The sequence below is a fragment of the Empidonax traillii genome, unplaced genomic scaffold, assembly GCF_003031625.1.
Source record: "Empidonax traillii isolate 1590-97213 ecotype Southwest subspecies unplaced genomic scaffold, ASM303162v1 scaffold106:size2091409, whole genome shotgun sequence".
Lineage (NCBI taxonomy): Eukaryota > Metazoa > Chordata > Aves > Passeriformes > Tyrannidae > Empidonax > Empidonax traillii.
This window is the reverse complement of record NW_020955299.1, coordinates 1350343-1372345: the sequence shown is the minus strand read 5'-3', so window position 1 is coordinate 1372345 and position 22003 is coordinate 1350343. Positions and strand designations below refer to the sequence as shown.

The 22003-nt window shown below is 52.7% G+C and overlaps 1 protein-coding gene across 9 annotated transcripts in view; it reads left to right on the top strand.

Annotated features, from left to right (window-relative positions):
* The window catches only part of CASZ1 (castor zinc finger 1), a 275827-nt gene that overhangs the window by 199698 nt on the left and 54126 nt on the right, over window positions 1-22003 (top strand). For 7 of the 9 annotated variants that reach the window (XM_027882516.1, XM_027882519.1, XM_027882517.1 and 4 more), the window contains one exon: window positions 14604-14763. The exons of the other annotated variants lie outside the window; for them this stretch is intronic. In XM_027882516.1, coding sequence (XP_027738317.1) covers window positions 14745-14763 — 19 coding nt within the window. In that variant the 5' untranslated portion in view covers window positions 14604-14744. The remainder of the gene's footprint in view (window positions 1-14603; window positions 14764-22003) is intronic. 9 annotated transcript variants of the gene reach the window in all.

Genomic DNA, 22003 nt, shown 5'->3' with positions numbered 1-22003 from the left:
CTCTACACTCCCTTGGGAGCTGCCACGAGGCAGGCGTGGGCAATGCCAGAGACGGGGACAACAGAGGACACCAACTTGTCTCAGACTTGTGTTTTGTTTTCAGTCCAGCCTATTTATATTCATCATAGTTGCTATTTTTTCCCCAGTTACATGGATGTGTCTTGAATCCTCGCTATCTTCCATCTTCCCTCAGCAAACCTTGCCATTTTCCCTCCCTGAGCATCCTCCCTCCTGGGCAGAGACCACACTCCTCCAAGGAGGCACCTCTCAGTGGTGTGCTCCTTCCAGGAGCCTGATCCAGCCCTCCCGCCCTCTGCCAGCCGGCCCCGCGTTTCCCTGGGCAGGAACTGCACACGCAGCCCGGGCTGTGTGAGCACGGAGTTTGTTTTGCCAGGGTGACCTGTTTAATCATCTCATTTTCTGGTGGCCGTTTATTCCTCGTTTCCACGGTTACAGCCCCATTAAGAGGAGAAGCAATAAGGCAGCGAGTCAAACAGGTAATAAAAACATTAAAGCCATGTGCGCATTGGGAGGGAGGGAGGGCGAGCAGCACTCAGTGAGACGAGACGGGCCGTGCCAGGGAGACGCAGGGGTCGCAGCAGCCTGTGCACGGCGTGGTGACACCCGGCCCAGTGCCCAACCTCTGCAGGGGCCTGGCTGCCAACAAAGTGTCCTACAGCATCCTACCCCACTCCCTTGGTGTGTGCTGCCACTCAGGACAGCGTCACTGCCACCAGTGTGCCGCTCTCCCCGTCGCCGTGCTGCTAACGCAGAGTCGCAAGTGGCCAAAAGCATTTGAAATCCGTATAATTTTGCAACTGTATTTTATTTCTGGGCTGCGACTGTCTGTCAGAACTTGTAACTGATTAGTGCTGGTGCTGCTGGTGGCCCCAAATGTTGTAGAGGCTCTGCCGTGGCACTTGCCAAGGTAGCTGCTCTTGCTGGTGTCGGCTGTGCCGATACCCTCCCGAAGGAGCACTCAGTGCTCCACATGCTCCACCAAGGCATTCACAGCCAGCCGCCCCAACCAGCACCACCTAGAGTATCCCAGCAGAGCTTTGAGGCTTTCCTAGGCAGAAGTGTCTGTTTATGGAAGGGTGTATTTCTGCAACCTCCAGGAGAAGGTCAGGCTCCATGGAAACAGGATAGCTGGGTCTCTGCACCACGGCAGCCACCGTGGGGTGGGCAGTGCGTGGGAGCAGTGGGGGATACCTTTTGGCCGTGTTAGAAATTGGGGGAGAGCTGGGAATTACTTCCCCCCTGCCAGGAGGAATTCAGAGGTTTCTGGTTTCTTGTTGTGGGCTCAGTAAAGGAAAGCAGCAACATGAAGCATCCTAAAGCAACAGCTCTGGAGTGAGGAGAAGGCAGAGCCCTGCTGTCTCAAGAAAAAGAAGGTTGCTGCTTTTAGAGCAGCTCCCTTTCCCCCAAGTGGTGTTCCTCAGGGAATCCCTCAGGGGTCTTGGTAGGTGGAAGCCTTTTGGTACTGTGTGCTTGCTATCCTAAACCTGACCCGGTCAGCAATGAGATGGTGGCCTCTCTCCCAAAGGATATTGTAGGCATGCAGTCCTGGGCATAAAACCATGACCTGACTACAAAACCCAAAAGTTATTTTTCCTTACCATTCCCCAGTGGCCACGGAGGCCAAGCAGCTGTGGATCTCAGGTGAAGAGATGTTAGTGAGCAAACTGGCACTTTTAAACCCTGTCTTTGATGGGAGGGCCAGTAGCTGCCTCTGATGATCAAATGGAGATTGGGGATGATGTCACTGAGAAATAATTCTAAAACTTTCTTGGACACTGCAAGCCTAGAGGCTTGGATTTTCAAAGTCATGCTGTGTTGGCCAGATTTTGTTTCTTTGGAGTTGGAGGTTTATCAACATTGCAGCATGGCTGGGCTCTCTGGAGACCTGCCCTGGGCTGGAGAATGTGGACCTTGTGAAGCTGCTCTTAGTTTCTGACAGTCTCTAGGATTGATCTGGGAGTTGAATTGGTAATTAAGTACGAAAACAGTTCTCCAGGACCCGTTCCCTCTTACCACACTCAGGTGAAGGGCTCCGTCCGTTCCTGAGAGCGGGGAGAGGGGTTTGACCTTCCTTTGTGCATTCTCTGGCCACACGGTGTTGTGCTGTGTGTGACCCAGGCTGGACACAAACCCTGATGCTTTGTGCAAGCTGCTTACAAGTAATGGGCTTAGGAAAACCGAGCAAACTGCGTAGCTGGAAGCACCCTGCTCAGGATGGGCTTGAGCTGCCCCAAAGGAGCAGGTGCCCACGGGCTGGGAGGGCTCCGACCCGCGAATGAGGGTGAGTTTCACTGCGGAGAAAAGAGAAGAGGTTAAATATAACAGTCTCTCTCATATAGGGTGGCACGGCCCTAACAGCAAAACAGAAGCATTCAGAAAAGCAAACATTAAGGGAGAGCAAGAAAATAAACAGAGAACTGTGGGGAAATGGGGTGCTTTACCTCCTTGCTCTCTCTGGTGAAGCAGTCTGCCCTCCTTTGCCCTGGTGGGATTTTTTTGTATTCATTTCTGACATTGTTTTGGGTTTCACAGTTTCTTTTCTCCGTACTTTATCAGAAAGCATATTTGTGGTGAGCGCCTGTGAAAGGACCTGGCTTGCTGAGTAAATGTTCAACGTGGAAATGAGCCGCATGACCTTGAGGGGGGGGAGAGGGAGGAAAGCTGAGAGAAATTCATAAAAAGCTGAAAAAGAAAAGAACAAGGAGAAGGGAGGGGAGAGGAGAAAAGATAAAAGGCCTGGCCAGACTGGAAGAAGTCACACACAGGAGAGGAATAATGGTCTTTCTTGTTGCAGCAGTGACTGGACATGTAGAATTACACATCTTAGAGAGCCCGATTCTCAGCCGTGCTGAGCACTGACACTTGAAAAATAGGCCCATTTAAGGTGACTCAAGTTGGGCAACAAAAGTCAGTAGTCACTTTAGATCATCTTGGCCCGTGTTCAGAAGGGTGAATTTTATCCTTGGCGAGAGGCCAGCGGGAGGCCTTTCTGTGTACTGTTCCCGTTCCCAGAATAGGACTTGGGGTGGCTCCTGGGCCTCGTGCTGGCCCTTCGGGGCAGGGGCAGAACCCACTGTCCCCAGGTCCCAGGCTGAGCCTCTGCCTGCCCTCCCCACACAGGAGGCAGCAATCGCCAGCTGGGGTTGTGTGTCACAGCCCAGGCTCAGAAACTGGGCCTGAATGTATTTGTGGAGTTTGGGGGGGGGCGTGGGTGTCTGGGGAAGGTGCTGGATGGAGCCAAAGCCCCTGTCCTCAATGCAGGAGTGGACAGGAGCAGCAGTGCAGGTTTTCACATGATCTTGGAGTCCCTCAGGTGTGTGAGATTGAGATGAAGGTATTTGCTTCTTGGAAACCAATGAGGATCTCAGTCATTAAAAAACCAAGAAAACACTCTTGCAAGGAAGAAAATTTGAGTAGAAACACACTGCTGTCATTGCCAGAGATCAAGCTGTGAGGTCCAAGCGTGCTCTGGAGTTTGGGATTCCAGAACTGCTTGGTTTGGGACTTTAATTTCAGTCCCATATCTAGTCCTGAAGGATCTGAACTGGGTCTTAAAATTGTCTTGTAGGGACTGGAGAGAGATGAGCACCGAGTTTCTGCATTTCTGTATTATTTCTGTACGGGGTGTTTCTCTGGTGTGTCCTTAGTGTCTGGTGACACCAGTGCCGGGAAGCCCCTTGGTCCTGCAGCTGCTGCTTCCAGGAGCAGCAGGAGGGGTCTGAGCACACAGGGAGAAGGCACTCAGCAGTCAGGGGGCTGGAGCAGAAACCCTTGTGCTGCTCTCCAGGCAGCTGATGGCTTCTGCTACCTGCATGAAGACGTTTGGATGCATTTGGGCTCCCCTTACAGCTCATGGTGCTGCCATTTCTTCAGCTCCCCAGATTCTTTTCACTTTCAGGAGGGGAAGTCTGACTTCACTGCCATCAGCACTTCCCAAACCCTGCACACTGATAGAAGCAGTTCAGAGTGTGGGGCAAGGACTGTGTTGAAGCTGAGCCCTCATTTGTGTTGAAACAGGGCTAGTCACCATCCTTTAGTTAAAACTAAATAGCTGCACTGATGATCTTCACATACACATCTTTATATTTTAGCTCATTCAGGTGGGGGGATGATTTCTTTCCATGAGCCTGACAATTACAGAATTAGGTTTCCATTGTATGGGAGATCCCTAATTACTGTATGGAGGAGAGCTTTTTTTGGTTTCTTTCCAGTTGGAGTGTGTGAAATAGTAGGGAAAAGTCTTGTCTTGTGATGACCTCAAAATAATTCCTGTAGCAGTGCAATGTGATGTCAGACAGACAGTATGTGGCTGGGTGGGAAGTGCAGGCAGTGGGGGCACGAGTGCCTGACACAGGGGAAAACCAGCATAAATAAAAGCCATCAGTCCAAGGCTTTGGGAGGAACTAGAGCAAAGTCACCAGTGCAGATGCCAGGGCAAGGAACTGTAACTGTACATTTAATAGCTTTGGATGTTTGCTTTTATGTGACAGTTGCTGCTCAAGCAAACAGATTGGAGAATTCCAGACTTGGATGGATTTCAGGGATTTTATTTATATGTGCTCAGCACAGGACATGAGTGGGATGGGAACACAGGGGCTGGATGCAGCAGCAGAAGGGCCCATACCCTGCTCCTCCCTGCCCTCGCCCTCCCCACCGTGTGCACCTTGATTTTATGAGCTGAGCCTTCCCCCTCTCTGCTGTCTCTTTCTCTGCCCTGCAGTCACAGTCCCCCAAACCCACCTCCCTCACCTGCTCCCCGATGCTCCAGAATCATCCCGCTCTCCCCGGAGCATCCTGTGTCCCGACACCGTGCCTGTTCCCCTGCTCCTGCAGCAACCCTGTCCCATGCTGAGTCCCGGGGGGAAGTCCAACAGCATTCCCGGTGTGCCGGCCCTGCCTGGCCTCCTGGCTCGGCCCGGGATGCAGCCGAAGCTGTCCAAGGAGAACTGCACGGCTGGGACATGTTTTTGCAGTTTATTCTCCAAAAGGAAAGCCTGCAAGGGGTGAGGGGCAGACTCCTCGAAGCGAAGGTGTTAACAAATAGCAGGTGATTAAACATGACAAGCAGTGACATTTCTGTGTGGGGTTCTCAGTACCAGCAATGCCAAGAATGAAGCTATAAACCCTGACATTTTGTGTTATGCACTGAGGTTTTTAATAGACATCTTTCTCTCCCTCCTCCCTGTTTATTTCTTTTATTCTTTTTTTTCCTCTGTCCCCTTCTCCCTTTCCTCTCTTCTCCTCACCCTTTCCCTGGCTCTGCCCCATCCCAAGTGCCCCCCACCTCCTCTTCCCATCCCTCCCTCCCCGCTCTTATCTCTGCTCTCTCGCTTCACCCGACTCATTTGTTCGATGGCCTTCACTTTTGCTTTTGTTTCTCTCTTCCTCCCTATTTTCTTGTTACACTTTTCCAAGATTTTTTTTTTTTTTTTGCTTCTCGTGGCGTCATTCCCCCTTCCTTACTCTTCTCTTCCTCCTCCTCGCTGCGGTCCCTGCCATATGCACACAGTCTCACACAGACGCACTCCCACACCGTGTTGCACACACACCGCACTTCCCGCACACTTCCCTGCTCCCCCCACGCTCCCGCTCTCTCCTGCTCCGTCTCTCACATACGCTCGCACTTGCTCTTTTCTCTCTGTGCTTCCCCTCTCCTGCTCTTCTTTGTCTTTGTTACTCCCTTCTGCTGTCATCCTCCCTCTGTCTGTTCTTTTCCACTCTCTCCCCTTCTCCCTCCCTTTCCCTGCTCTTTTTGGGGCCTGATGTAATTCGCTAACCATGGGCAGCCAGGCCAGTTGCTTGTCAGGGAGCAGGTGTCCCACCCCTGAGTGATGTTTTTGTTAATAACATTTTTGCCCTGACTCAGAAGCCAGCGTTTTGGAGATCGGTTGGTGGGTTTTTTTTAAGGACAGGAGCTGAGGAGGCTGAGCTTTTGGGAACAGTTGCTGGGTTTGTACTAAAAGGACTGCAACAGTTGTTCTGCTGAGCAAGAAACGTTGGAACAACTGCAGATTCTCTCTCTCTCTCTCTCCATATCTATTCAAAGGGCATTTGGAGGTGACACTCAATGCACCGTCCCCCTTGCAGCCAGCTCTGATTGGAGCCAATGAGCTGCTGCTGGCTCTTGGATATGGGAATGGGCCACTCCTGCCACTGGAGTTGGCCCTACCAAGCCCCTCTATTAGAAAAAAACCTTTCCTCCTCTGCTGCCTTCTCCTGGTGGGGTTAATGGGCACAAAATTAGCAATATGCTAGAGTCACCAGAGCAGTCAAACACGGGGCTCCCTCTCCTCCAGCAGGTCACCTGGGCTCCAGGGCTCACCAGGGCTGGCCCTGCTAGGTGACCTGAACATAAGAAAAGGGTCTGGAGGCACAGACAGGAGAAGGGGTTGGTGGTAGTCATTGGCCCCCGGTTCCATGGCTCGTGTGGCTCACTGTGTCTCACCAGGCTGTGATCCCTTCCCTGGAGAGGCTGGGTGGCAGTGAGTGATGCTCTCCACGGAGCAGGATGGGAACGGCGTGGGCAGGCCCGTCAGAGCCTGGCTCCTCTGCTGACTCAGCCTGGCTGCCGCCACCAAGGCCAGAACCTTCCCCACCCGGCTGCCCCCAGGGACAGTCACACTGCAAAGTGCCACCTGGGGACTTGGGGCACCTCCAGAGGCCCTTTGAGTGGCACAGCAATTCCTTCTCACATGGCTGTGGGAGTCTCTGCCTCTCCCCAGGTCCCTGGGGAGGATCTGTAGGGAGCTCCTGGAGAATTAGCACACACAGGCTCTGTGCTGTTGATTCTGAGAGCATCCAGGACAGGCGAGAGGCTCTGTGGGTGGACAGTGAGGACTGAGGCTGGGGCAGCTCCCGTGGGCAGGAGGTCACCAGGGCCCCAGTGTAAAGGGCTCAACAGGTATTTGAAATGAGTCCAAACTAAACTGCAGCTTCAGTCCCAGTATTTCCTCTTCCTTGACTCTGCGTTCGTTCTAAAATCAAAATACTTCCCTGTAAAGGCCTCTCCCTCCCTGTCCACCCAGGTCTTATTGATCAAGCACCACAGACAGTGGCTGCAGCTTCAGTTGCCAAGTAGGGCAGATCGATAGAGACTTGGGATGGGATTTTTGGCAGCTGGCACAGCTATTTGTCCCTCCTCCCGTCCCACCATCCCTCTGGGGAGCGACCAGCGTCACAGTGAGAGCAGGTGGAGCAAAGCCCTGTCCTTCCGCTTGCCTCTCACCTTGTCCTTCCCTGCCCTCCGTGTGCAGCCACGGGATCAGAGACCTCTGTGGGACCGTGTGTGAGGCTGCACAGAGCACGGGGCACGTGCTGTGCTGGCTCCACCAGCCCCTCTCTGCCACTCGCCTTCTGCAGTGGCCAAGTTCACACTTTCCTGTACTGGGGCAATCCTGTGGTTCATTCCAGGCTCCCCAAGAGCAGGATTTGGCCTTCATTGTTTACGCAGTTTCTTTATTTAACAAGTGTTTCTTCCCTGGCTGGATGCAGAGTAACTCTCCTCTGCCCTTCCCTGCTGTGGCCATCGGTGCCATTGTCATCTTTCCTCAGATGGGAAAGCAAGGCACAGTGATGGGAAGTGACCTCTTGAAGGCCAGAGAGGGGCTGGGTGCTGGAGTTGGAGTTGGGGCCACGTTTCTGGCTGTCCTTCACCTGCACTCAGCCCCTTGGCCATGGGCTTGGGACAGCGCTTCCCACTCAGGAGCCTTCCCAGGGTGCCCGTCTGTGTGGGACCAACAGCTGTGGGCTGGTCTCTGGCGTGAACCAGGGGAACCAGAGGCAGAGGGGAGCAGTGGGGAGCAGAGGGAGCTGTGCAGGCTTCCCCTTCTCCATCGTGTCAGGAGAGCAGTTGGCTCTGCCATACGATGTCCTTAACCCTTGCCAGCCCTCCTGGCTGCAGAACCTCCGGCAGGTGCCGAGCGCCGCGCACAGAGAAGTTAATGAAATGAGTGTTTCGGGGAGGGGGGAGGGAGGCTCTGTACTGCACCCTGGGGCCCTGGGTTTATTAATGGTGACCTGCCATTAAAGACTAAAGTGCTAACCTGGTCATATTTAGCAGCTTTCAATGGTATCCCAGTGGCCTCCGCCTGCAATATCAACTCCCGCTCCCCCCGCAGCCCCAGGCCGGCAGGAGCTGACTCCAGAGTTTCTCTGCTACGATGAGTCTGGTGGGCAGCACTAAGAAGTCTCTGCGCTGCTGCTGCTGCCAGACAGATTTCCACCCCCTCCTGCTGCTCCAAGCAGCTTTCCCCTCTCACTGCCAGGTCTTGCCAGGCAGCGCTTGGAAGACAGGACCAAGTCCTGGCATCTTCATGATCCCCTTTACACAGACAGAGCCTGGGGGTCACTGGGAGAGGGAGATGTGCCAGCACGAAGCTCGCAGGGTTTGGCCAGGAAGGGGAGGCAAACTCGGGCTCTGCAAAGCGCTTCCAGAGAGCTCTCTGAGAAAGCGCTGGCAAATTATCCCTCTGAGGTGGCAGGCTGGGAAACGAGGCAGCAGCTCTGCCAGACCTGATTAAAACACGACTTGAGGCTAACAGCTTCAGGTCAGAGCAGGAGGGCTGCTCCCACTGCTGCTGTCCCTCTTTCTCCAGTCCAAGAGGGACGTGGAAAACCCAAGCATGGGGGGATGTCCCCTAGGGGACATCAGCAGTTGGATATTGCAGTGACAGGCACTTTAGAAAGATGCTGGGAGCTGCTGCTGCTGCTGCTGGTCCAGGCAGGGATCAGTGTTAGCAGAAGAAAAAAAAAGCCCCAGAGTCTCCTTGAAGCTAATTCTGCTCTTGATGCCTCCCCAGAAGCAAGATCCTGCTGCGCTCCGTGTGCCAACTGAGATTATTGCCTTCCCTGATCACTTCTTCCTGGATTAAAAACTCAGCACAGAGTATTTTGCCGTGTGTTATTCCAGGATACCCGTTAGAAGCTCCACGTGGTGCAGGCCCTGGCAGAGGGATCAGGGAATCACAGGGCACCTCCAGCTCAGGCTGTTCCTGCTGCTCAGGTCGGGAGGTAGGGATGCACCTGCCCCCTCGCACCTCTGAGGTGAGGACACGAGCAGTGAGGCCAGAGGGATTTTCCTCTCTCCAGTAGGCCCTGCGAGCCACAGATCCCTCGTCCTCACAGCCCTGCCCTGCCTGTGGGCACGTTTGTCAGTGTGGGCTGCAGGCCATTCCCCAGCAGAGCCAGCGAGGGCAGGGACCTTGTTCCAGCGGAGAGCTCCGGCCTCCCAACAGGACGAGTGCCGGCTTGGCAGCCAGGCTGGGGGCAACCCTCGCTCTCTCGTTTGGCTCTGTGCCCCAGCTGATCTGGAGCCAGGTTTTGCTGTAATCCCTACATCCTGTTGCAGGTCCTTAATCAGCTGGAGCCAGCCTGGAAAAAAACCAAAAAAACCCCAACCCCAAAGTGTTGTGGTTAAAGCTCCCCACCGCCGGCTGGTGGGGAGGGGTGGGCAGCAGCCATCCCAGGCTCAGGGTGGGGGGCTGGAAGGGCTGGGAGACGTGGCAGCTCCCTTCTTAGGGGTGGAAGCACAGAAAAAGGAGTGTGTTTCTGCTGGGGATGTCAGCAGGACCCACTCATGCTATTCCCCTGCAGAGGGGATGGGTCTGGGTTTGAGGCATTGGTTCCTCCTGTTCTCCCACCACCAGCTCAGCTATGGATGCTGCCCCTTGAGCCCTCACTGGGCAGGCTTGGAAACTCTCTGGGTTGTTGTTGAGTTGTTTTTTTTCCCGTTTAATGCATAGAATAACACTGATGGGTCTGAACAGCTCCAGCCAGGCGACGAGGGGAAAGAATAACAAGCTCCTGAATGTCAGGCAAAATTATGGACCATTGCTATTTAGGGTGAGTCTGGTGGATTTAGGGCCTCTCTGTTCTATTGTCCCAGCTGCTCTGAGCATTGGAGCAGGCGAGACACAAGTCGGGAATTTTATTGCAGAGCATGTGCAGGGCAAGGCTGGTTCTGAGCATTTCCGGAGTGGGGCAGTGCTGGGGGAGAGGGGACAGTGTCTGCTGGGAGGTGGGTGAGATGCCATACTGAGGGGAGGTAGGAGGCTGGGGAGGTGGTCACCCAGCAGAGAAGAGAGCCCCTTTCCTGTGTTTTGTCAGGGTTCAGCTCCTGGCGTGGATCACACTCCCCGATTCCGTGTGGGGTTGGTCTCCACCCATCAGCCCTGGGCTGACTGTCCGTCTGCCCTGTCCCTTGGCAGACCCTGCTGGTCCCCCTTGCATCTCATGAGGCCCTTGTCTCCCCTTGTGAAGCACTCGGGTGTAGTTTGTAGTTTGTATGGAAGACAGAGCCTAAATGTGTGTGTGGAATGGGGATTAGGGGTTTCGGTGCCGTCTCTTGGCTGGCTTTTGGCTGGCGCTGGTGATGTAACCAGGGCTGGCACTGTGTGTGCACGGCCTGCCAGGTGTCAGGGGGAAGGGCCGGGCTGAACACCCAGGAGAGCACAGAGAGGGTGAAGAAGGTGTTTTACAGTGAGATAGGAGCGGGTCATCCATGGGAAAGTGAAGCCTGCACGCGTCCTGAACAGGGTGTATCCCGAGCTTCCAGATTTTGGCAAATACATTCTGTCCCATGCCAGGGTGGGGAGGAGTGGCAGAGAGCGAGAAAACCGTTCTTGCTGTCTGTCTGCACGGGCAGGAGGCTCAGCAGGGTGAATTCTTTGCTTCTTTGGGGCTCTTTTTATTTGACCGGATTAAAAAGCCTATTTGAGTTTCTTAAACCATTTAATCTAAAATCCCCAGGTAGATGCGCCATTGGATTCAGTTTTAAGCTTATAAACAAAATAGGTCTGTGTTTGTCTCTTCTTCGTTTTGTTCTAAAGAAGCAAGGGTTTGACCTGCCCTCCCTGGAGCTGGTTGTGGGGAGGGAGGGAGTTGGGCTTCTGGTGCTTAGGAATCCCCTGGAGCTTTCTGCAGGGTGGGAAGGTGTGGAGCCTGGGGTGCTGGTGTGACCTTCCTGCGGCTCCAGGTCAGGGGGGTGTGTGTGGCCTGGGCAGGTGGTGGGAGGAGGGAGCTCCACTGGCTGGTTCCCAGGGCTCAGTGCCCACACAGAGTGCTGAGCACAGGTAAAATCCCATTAGGACCATTGCTCTGCCGTTAGTGTGAGGAGATGGGAGAGGAGAGGACCATAGGAAATGGGAGAAAATGGGAGGAGAGCATGGAGTGGCAATTCTTTCCAGTTCCCACTGTCCTTTGAGAGGAGCTAGTTCTCCTTCCCTGCTCCCAGCGTACCCAGTTCCTTCCAGGGTTTCCTCCTGTGTCCATCCTCTCCACCCACTCGTTGTTCTTCTCCTCTACAGTGCTGTATGGCTTATTGCTGCCACTCTCTGTGCTTCAGAGGAGATTTCATGGGCATGACACCAGTTGGGACTGCTCTCAGAGCAGCCCAAAATGGGACAGTTCAGGATTTGTGTTCACGGGAGAGAGGTGATAATGCTGCCCATGGGAGCTGCGGGAATGTCGCAGCTCTGTGGCCCTCGGTGCCATGTCTCTGCCAGCAGCTGGTGCCAGATGCTCCCAAGGAGCATCCAAACCCTCAGCAGGCAGATGTAAGGTGATCTGCCCCTGTGTCCCCTTGATGTCCTTTCCATGTGTCCACAGGGACCACCTCGAGTCAGTGGTGCCCGTGTGGGATGGCGGTGGCGGTGATCAGACCAACCTTAGCAGGAGCAGTGTCCCTTGCAGGTCCTGTCCCCAGTGCTGGGGATGCAGCAGTGAGGCTGAGCCACCCAGCTCCCTCCTGCAGCCGTGGAAGAGCTCGTTCCAGCACGGCTGTAGGAAAGGCCGGCTGAGCTCACCTCTTGTGAGCAGAGAGGCCTCCCGTGTCCAGGGCTCCCAAGGAGATGCTTTGTGAAAGGGGTTGGTGGGAACAAGACTGCCTCCTCCCCCCCTTCCTTCTCCCGAGCAACTGGAGACAGACAGAGGGACAGGCATCTGTCCGATGGCAGCTTGGATAGGAGGGAGCCCTGTTGGCTTTGCCGAGGGAGCCTCTTTCTATATGGAAATGAAGAATTTAGGCTAATGGAGCTCAACCATCTCTAATTTTGCGATGGCAGGAGGATTTTGATTGAAAGTAATTAAGCAAGCTAGCTGTAAAATTAATTAAAGCAAAAGGGGGGGATTTTTTTATTGGATTGGATAGCGATATAGCGGCTGTCAAATGGGGGACGGATGGGGGTGACCTGAATTCTCTGCCCTCCCTCCTCCCACTCGGGACGTTTATGTCACTTTAATCTCCTTACAGCGGCTGGTGTGCATTTGTTTGAAATAATCAAGGAAATATGGTCAGAAATTGTCAGCTTTCAGATCTAATTTACCTGACAGCCCTGCGCGGACCAGTAAGCCTCTGTGTGCGTGTGTGAGAGCGTGTGTGTGTGGTGCATGCGACTGTGTGGTCATGGAGGACTCCTTGTCTCCCTTCTCTCTTGTTTCTGTTCATTCTGTCTTCTCTTGGTTCCTAGCAAAAATACTTCTGGCACATCTGGGACCACCCAGCACCTTGCAGGAAAAAAAGAAATAAGTTTGACGATTTTCCTGTGGTCGCTTCTCCACCCCCGCCTTCCCATCACTGCCTCCTCCCAACCTGCTGCCTCATCCTTGCACCATAACCAGCTTTAGGGTTTAGGCAATATAGGATTAGGGGAGGTGGCTGTAATTCTTTATTCCAGATGGCTGGCAACTGCTAAACCCACTGTCACAAGCACCGAGTTATAAAAATACTTAAATTAGGCCCTTTGTTTCAGCCCATGTCCCTGCCAAGCAGCTCTGCCGGTGTCCTGCCGGGAGCTCAGCTTGCACAGAACAGGTGGGGGACTCTGAGTCCAGACTGTAATGATGCTGGGGAGAGGCTTCTCCGGACTCACACCTATCTGGATTCCCTTGCTCAGCTCCATCTGCTTCTTTTTGCCTTTAGCTCTTAAAGGGAGATCCTGCAGTAAGAACGAGCTGGGCATGAGTTGGTGTCTGTGAGGCTCACTTAGCAGGTGGAGGTCCCAGTCCAGGGGCGTACAAAGGCTACAGCTCCTACACATCCTGCTGATGGAGGGGGAGTGCATGCTCCTCAGAGAGATCCCAGGTTTTCCCTCTGGATCAGACCCTGCAAGAACCCAGCAACCTGGAGCTGGAAGTTGGGGACTGAGGGTAGCTGACGTAGGGACGGTGTTTCCTCAGAGTGGTGCCTCACATCTGTCTGTTAGGTTGGCTCTTAGGGTTATTATTTATTATTTATTATTGTTCATTAAGCGCTGACAGAGTTGGGGCTTTTGTTTGTTTTGTTTGGGTCTCCATTTAGAGGCCTTTGCTGAGGCAGACTCCGGTGCCAAGACCTCCGGCGCTTTTACAATTACAGCCCGTGATCCTGTTGTATTGTTTATGTAATGACTCTCAGTCCCCAGGGATTCTGCAGCCTTTCTTAGACCAGAGCACCCAGCACCTGGCAGGGAGAGTGCAGAGCAAGAGCTGGCCCCTGGTGCCAAGGAAAATCTCTGGGTTTTACATCCCGGGGGATCATTAATATGTAGACGGGTCAGGCTGGACCTGTCGCGAGGATCCACATGCAGGGAGGTTGATTCAGCTGCTTCAGAAGGAGCAGATGATTCATCTCTGCCTGGTCTGTGTGGTCATGGGGGGTCTCATGGTGGCTCAGACCCGATGCTCTGGCTGTTGGGTGTCTGTAGCCCACCGGTCTGTCTCGACACAGTGATTGGTCTTTGTGGACCTGATGATGTGACCAGTCCCTGAGTGTCCCAGAGCACCCCAAACCACCTCAGAACCGGGACTGAGACTTCTTCCCTCTTAAACAGATGTGTGGAGGGCTCCTCACCAGCTCTGCAACCTGCAGGACATGGGTGGGAACAGCCATGGCCAGCAGTGGGGCTGTGCCAAGGTGGGTGATGAGCTCATCACCGTGATTCCCGGGTTTAATTCCAGCCTTGCCACTGATTTGCTTTGTATCTGTAGCCCTGCGAGTGCACAGCTTTGTGCCAGTGCTTCCTCATCAGTATAATGGGTATAATTAGGCTTCCCTGATTGAAGATGGCGCCGAACACTGAGTGTGCTGGCAGATTGTTTTCTTTGGTTGAAAAGTCTTTTCCGAAAAAAAAAAAAAAAAAAAGAGGTAAGACCCAATTTTAGAGTGCTGGTTCCCATATCCTATTTCAAACATTTGTGGGTTAAACTCTGGCAATATCAAACCCTTTCCTCCTGGGACAGGTCAGCTCTGAAGAGTTGGCTTGCCCTAAACCTAACGGAGCAGACTTAGGTGTAGACTGAGTGCTTCTTAGCAGTGTCTCCCCTGTATTCAGCAGGATACAGGATGTGGCACTGCTGATCTTCTGTGTTAATTACAAATACAACAGAACGTAACATCAAGAATAGTCTAAATAATTTCATGGCCTGTTAACCAAGAGAGTTTGAGTTCTGGGACGTGGACCAGGCTACCACTGATAATGGTATCTGAAGTCAGCGGTGTCTGGAAGAAGGTTCATACTGTGCTGGCTGCTCCGATTTCCTTCTGTAGATTGCAAGACCAGATGATTAACAGTGCATTAGATAATTTTCTAACATAACATTCCCTACAGGCAGTTACTGGCATTGCTGTAGAGACATCCTGAACGACGTGTTGGAAAAGGAAGTGCACAGGACAGTCTTTCTGCATTGTGAACATGTGTGAGACCCCCATGCAAAGCTGTGCTCTGTTCTGACTCCAAGTCTCCTCAGACATGGCCGAGGAAAATGCACGTGAGTGCTGACCTGGGGGCACCTTCTGTTGTTCTATTTGCACCTGCTTGTACCTGTTCAACACCTCTCCCCTCTCCAGCACTGCTGCAAATGAGTCTGGAGAGCCTGACTCCAGCCCAGCCAGGAGCTGGGGAACAGCCCGTAGCTGGGGGAATGGGATGAAAAGTTCAGATTTGGGTGGCGTGTCTTTTTGTCTCAGCTTGTTGTGAGTGGCAGTGGAAAGGCATAAGCTTCCTTCTCCTGTCACTGATGTGTCAGCTCTAAAATCACTCCTCTGAGCTGAGCAGCGACATGAGTGTGGGAGCACCAGAGAGGGATCGAGCCCGGCGGGTCAGGAAGGGGAGAGCTGAGGCACTGGGCTGGGTGTGTGAGATACTGGACATGTTGATTGTGCTTGCTTGTGCTCAGGACTGCAGATGAGCTGCCCATCCTCAGTCTGTGGGGCAGGGGAGTCCTTCAGGAAGCAGACTGGCAGCTCAGCTCAGAGGAGCCTTGGGAATGTGCAGGGAGACCTCAGAAGTGAGTCAGGCAGACAGACACCTGTACCTGCCTTTCAGTCTGTGAGCTCTCACACTGCATCGTGCTCCAGAGCTGAATCCTGGCTGCTGTCCCTGTGCATCCAGCTGGCTTGGGGCAGGGAAGGGGAGAAAAAGCCAGAGCCAGGGGCTCAGCTGATTGGGGGGTTCAGGCAGAGGTTGCCCTGCCTGACTTGCAGTTGATTCAGGGGCTTTCTGTAGAAACTGTCTCCAGGGCAAGTCTGAGCCAGCCAGTTTTACTTAATTTCCCATGGAGGCAGAAAAGCCACCAAGAAAATAAAAATGTTGCAATAGGAGGTTTGGGGATAAAAAGACATAGCGTTGCTGGCCAAACAAGGCAGTAGGTGATGACATATCTGCCATCCCATTTACCTCCCTGGCAGTGGGACCCAGGGACCTCATGAGGATTCGGGAAGGCTTTTGTGAAGACATCCTGAACAGGGAAGAGGAGTGTTGAGTGGGGCAGGGCAGTGAGGGGGGGCATGGAGAGCCGTGTGTCACACTTGCAGCTCGGCTTCTGGGTCCCACTTAAAACAAAGGTGTGAAGGAAAAGGGCAGCTGTGTGTCTTCAGCTCAGCCTCTCCCCCCTTTATTTCCATCTGATGTCCTCCCTGGAGCTCCATGCAAGTTTGTAAACTTATACCTGAATGCAGTAAAATCAGCAAGGTTTGGCAGGGTCTTGGTTTCATTAATTCTGAACCCTGTCGTGGTTCTAAACCCACCTCCACCCTGGCAGGGCTGTCATGGCTAGTGCAGGCTTCCTCATGGCTTATTCAACCTGCACCTCAGAAGCCTGGGCTGAATTCATGGAATCACAGAATCAGTTTGGTTGGAAAAGACCTTTAAGGTCATTAAATCCAACCATTACCCAGCACTGCCAAGCCCCACCCTGAAATGGGGGTTAACCTACAGGAGGTGTGAGGTGGCACCCAGTGTCCTCACTTGGGTGACTTGTAGTGGTGGGATCCTGGTACTTCTGGGGACATCTCCTGAGGTTTCCATCTCCTGCAGCCCAGGAGGGAAGGGAGGTGGGCTGGTTGGGAGCAGCTGGTGCTGGACAGTCTCCTCCTGGCAGTGGGGCAGCCCCAGCTCCCCAGGCACACCAGGGTGCAAAGTCCCAGGCTTGGGAGAGGGCTTTGTGGGAGAGGCTGAAGGCAGCACTCCCTGAGTTCCCTCTGCACAGGAGATACACCCTCACGGAGCTGTCTTTTTATTTGCAAACTGAGCAGTTGTACTGGAAGAGATTTAGCAAACATGGGACTGCACAATGCTGTGTGTACTGAGTCACACATCAGGGCTAGAGCCAACTAGCACTGTGAGCTACTGAGGCAAACATTGGAGAATAGTTACAATAGGCACCAAAAATATCTTCAAATGAGATCTTTCTGCATTGCTGCATGTTGGGTAACAGGGAGGGCTGACAGCCCAAGCTTAAACTCTACCCACATGCTCTAGAGCTCATCCTGGGCAAGGCAGGCAACTGGGATGGGAACAAAGCAGAGGAAAAGCAGGTTTGCTCCTGTAAAGGGAGCCCTGATTAGCCAACTTCATAGGTTGGGAAAGTCCTGGCTCTGGCAAAGCTCTAGGGATTGACCCTGTGGTCCTGGCTCTGGCTGCATTTCAGGAGGGAGTGACTCTAGAACTAGTAACATCCTGCTGGGTCTGCAGCTCACACCTGCACAGGACAGGATTGGTCCCTACAAGATGTCTTCTGCAGGGTTTTAAGGCTCCCAGGCAAAGGAGCTGCTCTTGGAGTCTCTTTAGAAAGTCTCCCTCTTGCAAGATTTTCTCAGGGGTTTGCTCTGTGGTTGCTCTTTCCTCTCTACCACTCTTAGAAAGTAAAGGAGCCACTGCCCCAAAGCCCAGCTCTGGTTTCAGAGACACAATTCCCCAAACTCAGATTCTGGGGGCTTGTCCAGGCCATCTCAGCAGAATGGGGGAACACACTGGGCAGGTAGAGAGCACCAAATCTGACTCAGCCTCCAGCCAGGTGACCCTTCAGCATCCTTCCCCCAGTCCCCAAACCCTTCCCTCGGATCCTGCTGCCCTCCACACCCTCATGCTGGGCTGGGATCACACCTCAGCCTCTCCCTGGCCCCTTGCTGCCTTCCTGCTCACCATCTCTCCCACTGGTTTTGCAGCCGTTTTTTCTGCCAGCACAGGGCACTGAAAAGTGCTGGCACTGCCAAAAACCCTGTGTGCACTACGACTCCCCAAACATCCCTTTATTTTTATTGTTCTGTTAATTACTGTTTAAACTTTAATAAGTCACTTCGTCAGGAGGGGGGACCTGCAGTGAGGTTTCTGTGCAAACACTGGGCCCGGCAGTGACTCTGGTGTAACATAACCCTTTATACAATGTGGGAATGTTTAGACTGTAACAGAAACTTGTTATTTTAATGACAGTTAAAGGGGGGAAAAAAAAAGAAAGGAGCGAATGAAAAAGGGAAGCAAGTTTGTTGGGGAAATGGCTCATCTCAATCTCTCTGTCTGGCCTCTTTTTCTCTGGGCTTTAATGATAGCTGGATAAGGAGGCTTTATGGCTTCTGTTGAGGCAAGTCTTGTTCCCAGAGATGCCCTATACGAGGCAGTGTGTGATCCCCTCAGTTGTGCGGGGTGAGGCCAACAGCAGAGAGATGCTGATGGAAGCAGCATGGCTTGATTTTGCTCAGAGGCAGCAGCAGATGCCTAAAGCCAGTTTGAGCTCAGTCTAATTATTCTGACCCACACAAGAGACTTTCCCCTTCTATCCAGAGCTTCTTCCACTGGTTAAGTTTTTAAGTAGCTGTGCTGAAACAGATGCCGGTATGTCATAGATAAGAGGGTCCAACATCCCATGGAAAAATGGACCTTGAAGCAAGAAAATGATGCCTTATTTTGAGTCCTGAAAAGGAGGAACCATGGAGACCTGAGGGAGGGAAGGGGAAGGAACCTGGCTCACACTCTTGGCAGTGGGAGAACAGAGGGTTTACAGGCATCCTTGGCTTTGGACTGGGACTGTTGACATCTGTATTGCTCTGAGGTAGTGGAGGTGCCTGTGCAGTGGCTGCTGTCCCTGCATCGCAGCACTGAAGTCACCTCCAGGTTTGGCTTGGCTATATTTAGCACTCGCTATAGACAAGACCATATAGAGTGATATATATGATCTGAAAACCTTCAACTCCTGCTGACCTCTGCTGCTGCAGTGAAATCCCCCAAATCTGTGCAGTCTGCACAGGGAGTGACCCAAGGCCAGGGGAAGGGAGAGCTCCCGTGTTTTCCCGGGCAGGTTCCGTGTTCCCCCTCCCCAGGTTGGTCACCTGTCCCTGGCAGTGCTGGTCCCCTGGGCAGCCCAGCTTCTTCTGCCACACCTGGCTGTCAGGCCCACAAGGGAATGAGAGGAGAGAGGTGTAAAGAGGGTCTGGGGGCGTGGGTTGGGGCACCAGAGCTTTGGGGAGGAGGAAGAGGGAATGGTGTTGGGAACTTGAGGAAAGAAGAGGGAAGGGGAAAGCTGAGGCTGGCAACTGGGAAGGGAAGGGGGCACAGAGGGCAAAATTTTGGAGGGAAGGGGAGGTAAGGAGGGTGTGGGGTGTAAAGAGCACTTTGCTGGAAGAAAGAACATTCCTCAGGCGCCAGCTCTGAGTCCAGTTCCTCTGTGCAGGAACCCTCTCCCCTCTTTGCTGAGTTTCTGACCAGAACAGGAGCCTGGGGGCTTTCACTGGAGGCTTTTTGGTGACAATGAATGTAGGGTGGAGAGGGAGGGGATGAAATCCTGGGCCTTTGGGAGTGTGTTTTCCCAAGTGGGTGAGCATGCAGGGAGCAGGCCAAAACGGTTCACGCTTTCCTCGCCCGCTGCCGGGGTTGTGATTGTTATTGATTGGGTTTGCTGTCCTCGGCACTTTGTGTTTTTCCAGCTGAGCATTGGCTTCCCCTTGAATTTCATTTTATTTTTTATTGTTTTTTTTTTTTACCTCTGGTTTAGTTCCTACACCCACAAGCGTGGCAGATGGGGCAGGTGTGTGCCCAGCCCTGTGCCAGCCAGCACTGTGGGGCTGGGCTGGGTCTGCACCAGGGCTGGGAGAGGGCAGGGCTCTGTGTAAGGTACCAGGAATGGGCAAACCTGCTGTCAGTAGGACATAAATTCATAAGTCTGTGTTATCTCTGGATGTGTGTCGTACAAAAAGGTAAAGATATCTGGTCTTCTAGAAAAAGCAGTGTCAGGGCTTGATGTTGGAGCAAATAATAGGAGCATGCACAGGGATTTCCACGCTTGGGCATGGGTAATGTAGAGCTGGCTTGGGTGCATAAGCTTCAACCCCAAAGCCAAAGAGCCAAGGGAATTCCTAGCTGGAGAAATAGTTTTCATTTCCAACATGTGGTCATGTCTTTCGGACCCCACCAAGCCCCTCATGCTGGGCTGCTCTCTCTGTAGCCGTGTGCTTGTATCCGTCCTCCCCAGAGCTGTGCCTGCTCACGGGGCCAGTGGCAGGAGCCATCCCTTCAGGAATGGCATTTTCCAGGTTCCTGTGTGAGGCTGAACATGTCCCAGCTGCAAAAATAACTAGCCTATATACCCTGTGGAAACAGGAGCAGCAGCGACACATCTGTCTGGTCTGGGCAGAGCCAGCTCGTGACTAATGCCCCACGGGGGCATCGAGCGGCTGCGAGCTCCTCGCCAGCGTGCAGGAACCCAAAACAGAGACCTTTGGGAGGACTAGCCCCGTGGAAGGGGAAGCTCTGCAGTGGGCAGAGCAAGAGATACCTCTGGGCCTCTTGCAGGACCAGTGGGTTCCAGGGAGATGTTAATATTGACTGGCTTCCCTGGCCCAGCTGCGGGACCCGCGGGCACTGCGGGGCATCCCCCAGAGCACCCCCAGCCCCTTCCCCCGGCCCCTCCTGCCTCCCCCGTGGCCGGTGGGGTCACTTTGGTTGGAGAGCACAGGCAGAGCTCAAGGATAGAGCCCCCTGGACGGAGCCAAGGAGCCACCGAGTAAAAACGCTGAGGTTTTCCTTTTCTGTACAGCGCGTTTCCCTAAATTGCCTTTGACTGTGTGCATCGCTAATGAAAGTTTATGCCCTTGTTAGAAGGACAGGCAGGTCCGTTCCAGTTAGGGCTGGGTCTATCCTTCTGCCAACTGCCCTCCCTAGCACACACACACTCGCTCGCTCGCTCTCCCTGGTGAATAAGTGGAGGCTGTTATAAAAAAAAAAAAAAAAAAAAAAAGAGGAGGGGAAAAAAATTTCCATATTTGTGTAAGTTGCTTTAAAAGCATTTTATCATGTCATAAAAAAAAAGGAAAGTACTCTCGGAAATTGATCCTGCACACGAGCCCATTGGACAGAAGGACGTTGGGATGTTAATGGCTATTTTGCTCCAGGGTGGCTTATTAAAAAATTTATACATAAATGCTTAAAATTGCATAAATTATTTAAAAAAAAAACATAGTAAGCAATTTGCAATCCCGATCCACTTTTCCTCTTTTTCTTTCCCTTGTCATTCTTTTCTTCCCTTCTTTCTTACAAAAAAAAAAAAAATTCCTTCCCCCTACTCTCACCCCTGTCCCCTCCCTGTCTGAAAATGTGATGCGTCCAAAATTGTACATGTGTGTGTGTGTGAAAAATAAATAAGATTTTAAATGGTACCCGCCACTGGCCGGCAGAGCTTGCTACAAGGGGGAAGTTAAAAAAAAAAAAAAAAAATTAAAAAAAAAAATAAAGAGAGGGGAGAAGAAAAAAGAAAAGAAAGAAAGAAGTTTGGATATGATGAGTGTTTCTCGCAGGCGTGGAATGTCACCCACATATCCTGGAGATTGTACTGGGGAGGTTTATGATGGTTTCCCATTGATTTGTTTCCCCGACGCAGCTGCCGACCTCTATTGAGGGACAAACATAATCAGCACTGACGCAAATTAGATGGTTATTCGTTTTGAAAATTGACAGAAAAACAATAAAAAAGATGAAATGCTCCCAAATCAATAGATATAATGAAATTCAAATAATCCGAGAGATGAGGTCTCCATGGCAACTGATAATGTGGAAAAGAAAACAATTTAATAAAGGACAGACACACTTTGAAAACAGATTGGGCAAAGGGAAGGCGGGGGGGCGAGGGAGCAAGGGGGGCCGTGGGTTGGGTGGTGGTGGGAGGGGGCAGCGGGAGGAGGTGGTGGTGGGGAGCCGGAGCCGCTGCCTCTCCGGTTGGTTAGCGGTGCCGTAGTGAAGGATCACTGTCCATCCCAAGGACGCTTGCCATAATTAAGAGAGGCTTTCGGTCCAGAAAGTGCAGATTCAGGTTTTAATACACAAAATTATTTCAGGAGCACTGAATCGGAAAGTCGTTTGTTATGACCTTCCTGAGAGGCCTGGAGCAGGGCATGTTGGAGGCGCGGCGGCTGAGCCAGCTGAGTTATGGCATATTTGTGTTTTTATAGTGCGGAGGGGAGGGGGGAAGGGGGGAAGAAGGTTAAACAGTATTTACAGCTCAGTTGTTTTCAGAAAGGAAAGAGAAATAGAGTTCATGAAAAGATGCGAGTGGAAGAGAGAGAGAGAGAGAGAGAGAGAGAGGGAGAGGGAGAGATCCCCTGCCCGGCACACACACTCCGCTGGGACGCCAGTGAGCCACTCACCGGTGCTCTGTTTGCCTTAAGGTGTGAGCTGCAGCTGGGCTGGGGGGACAGAGGGGCTCTTTGGTGGGATGGGGAGTGTGTCTGTCCCTGTCTGTCTGC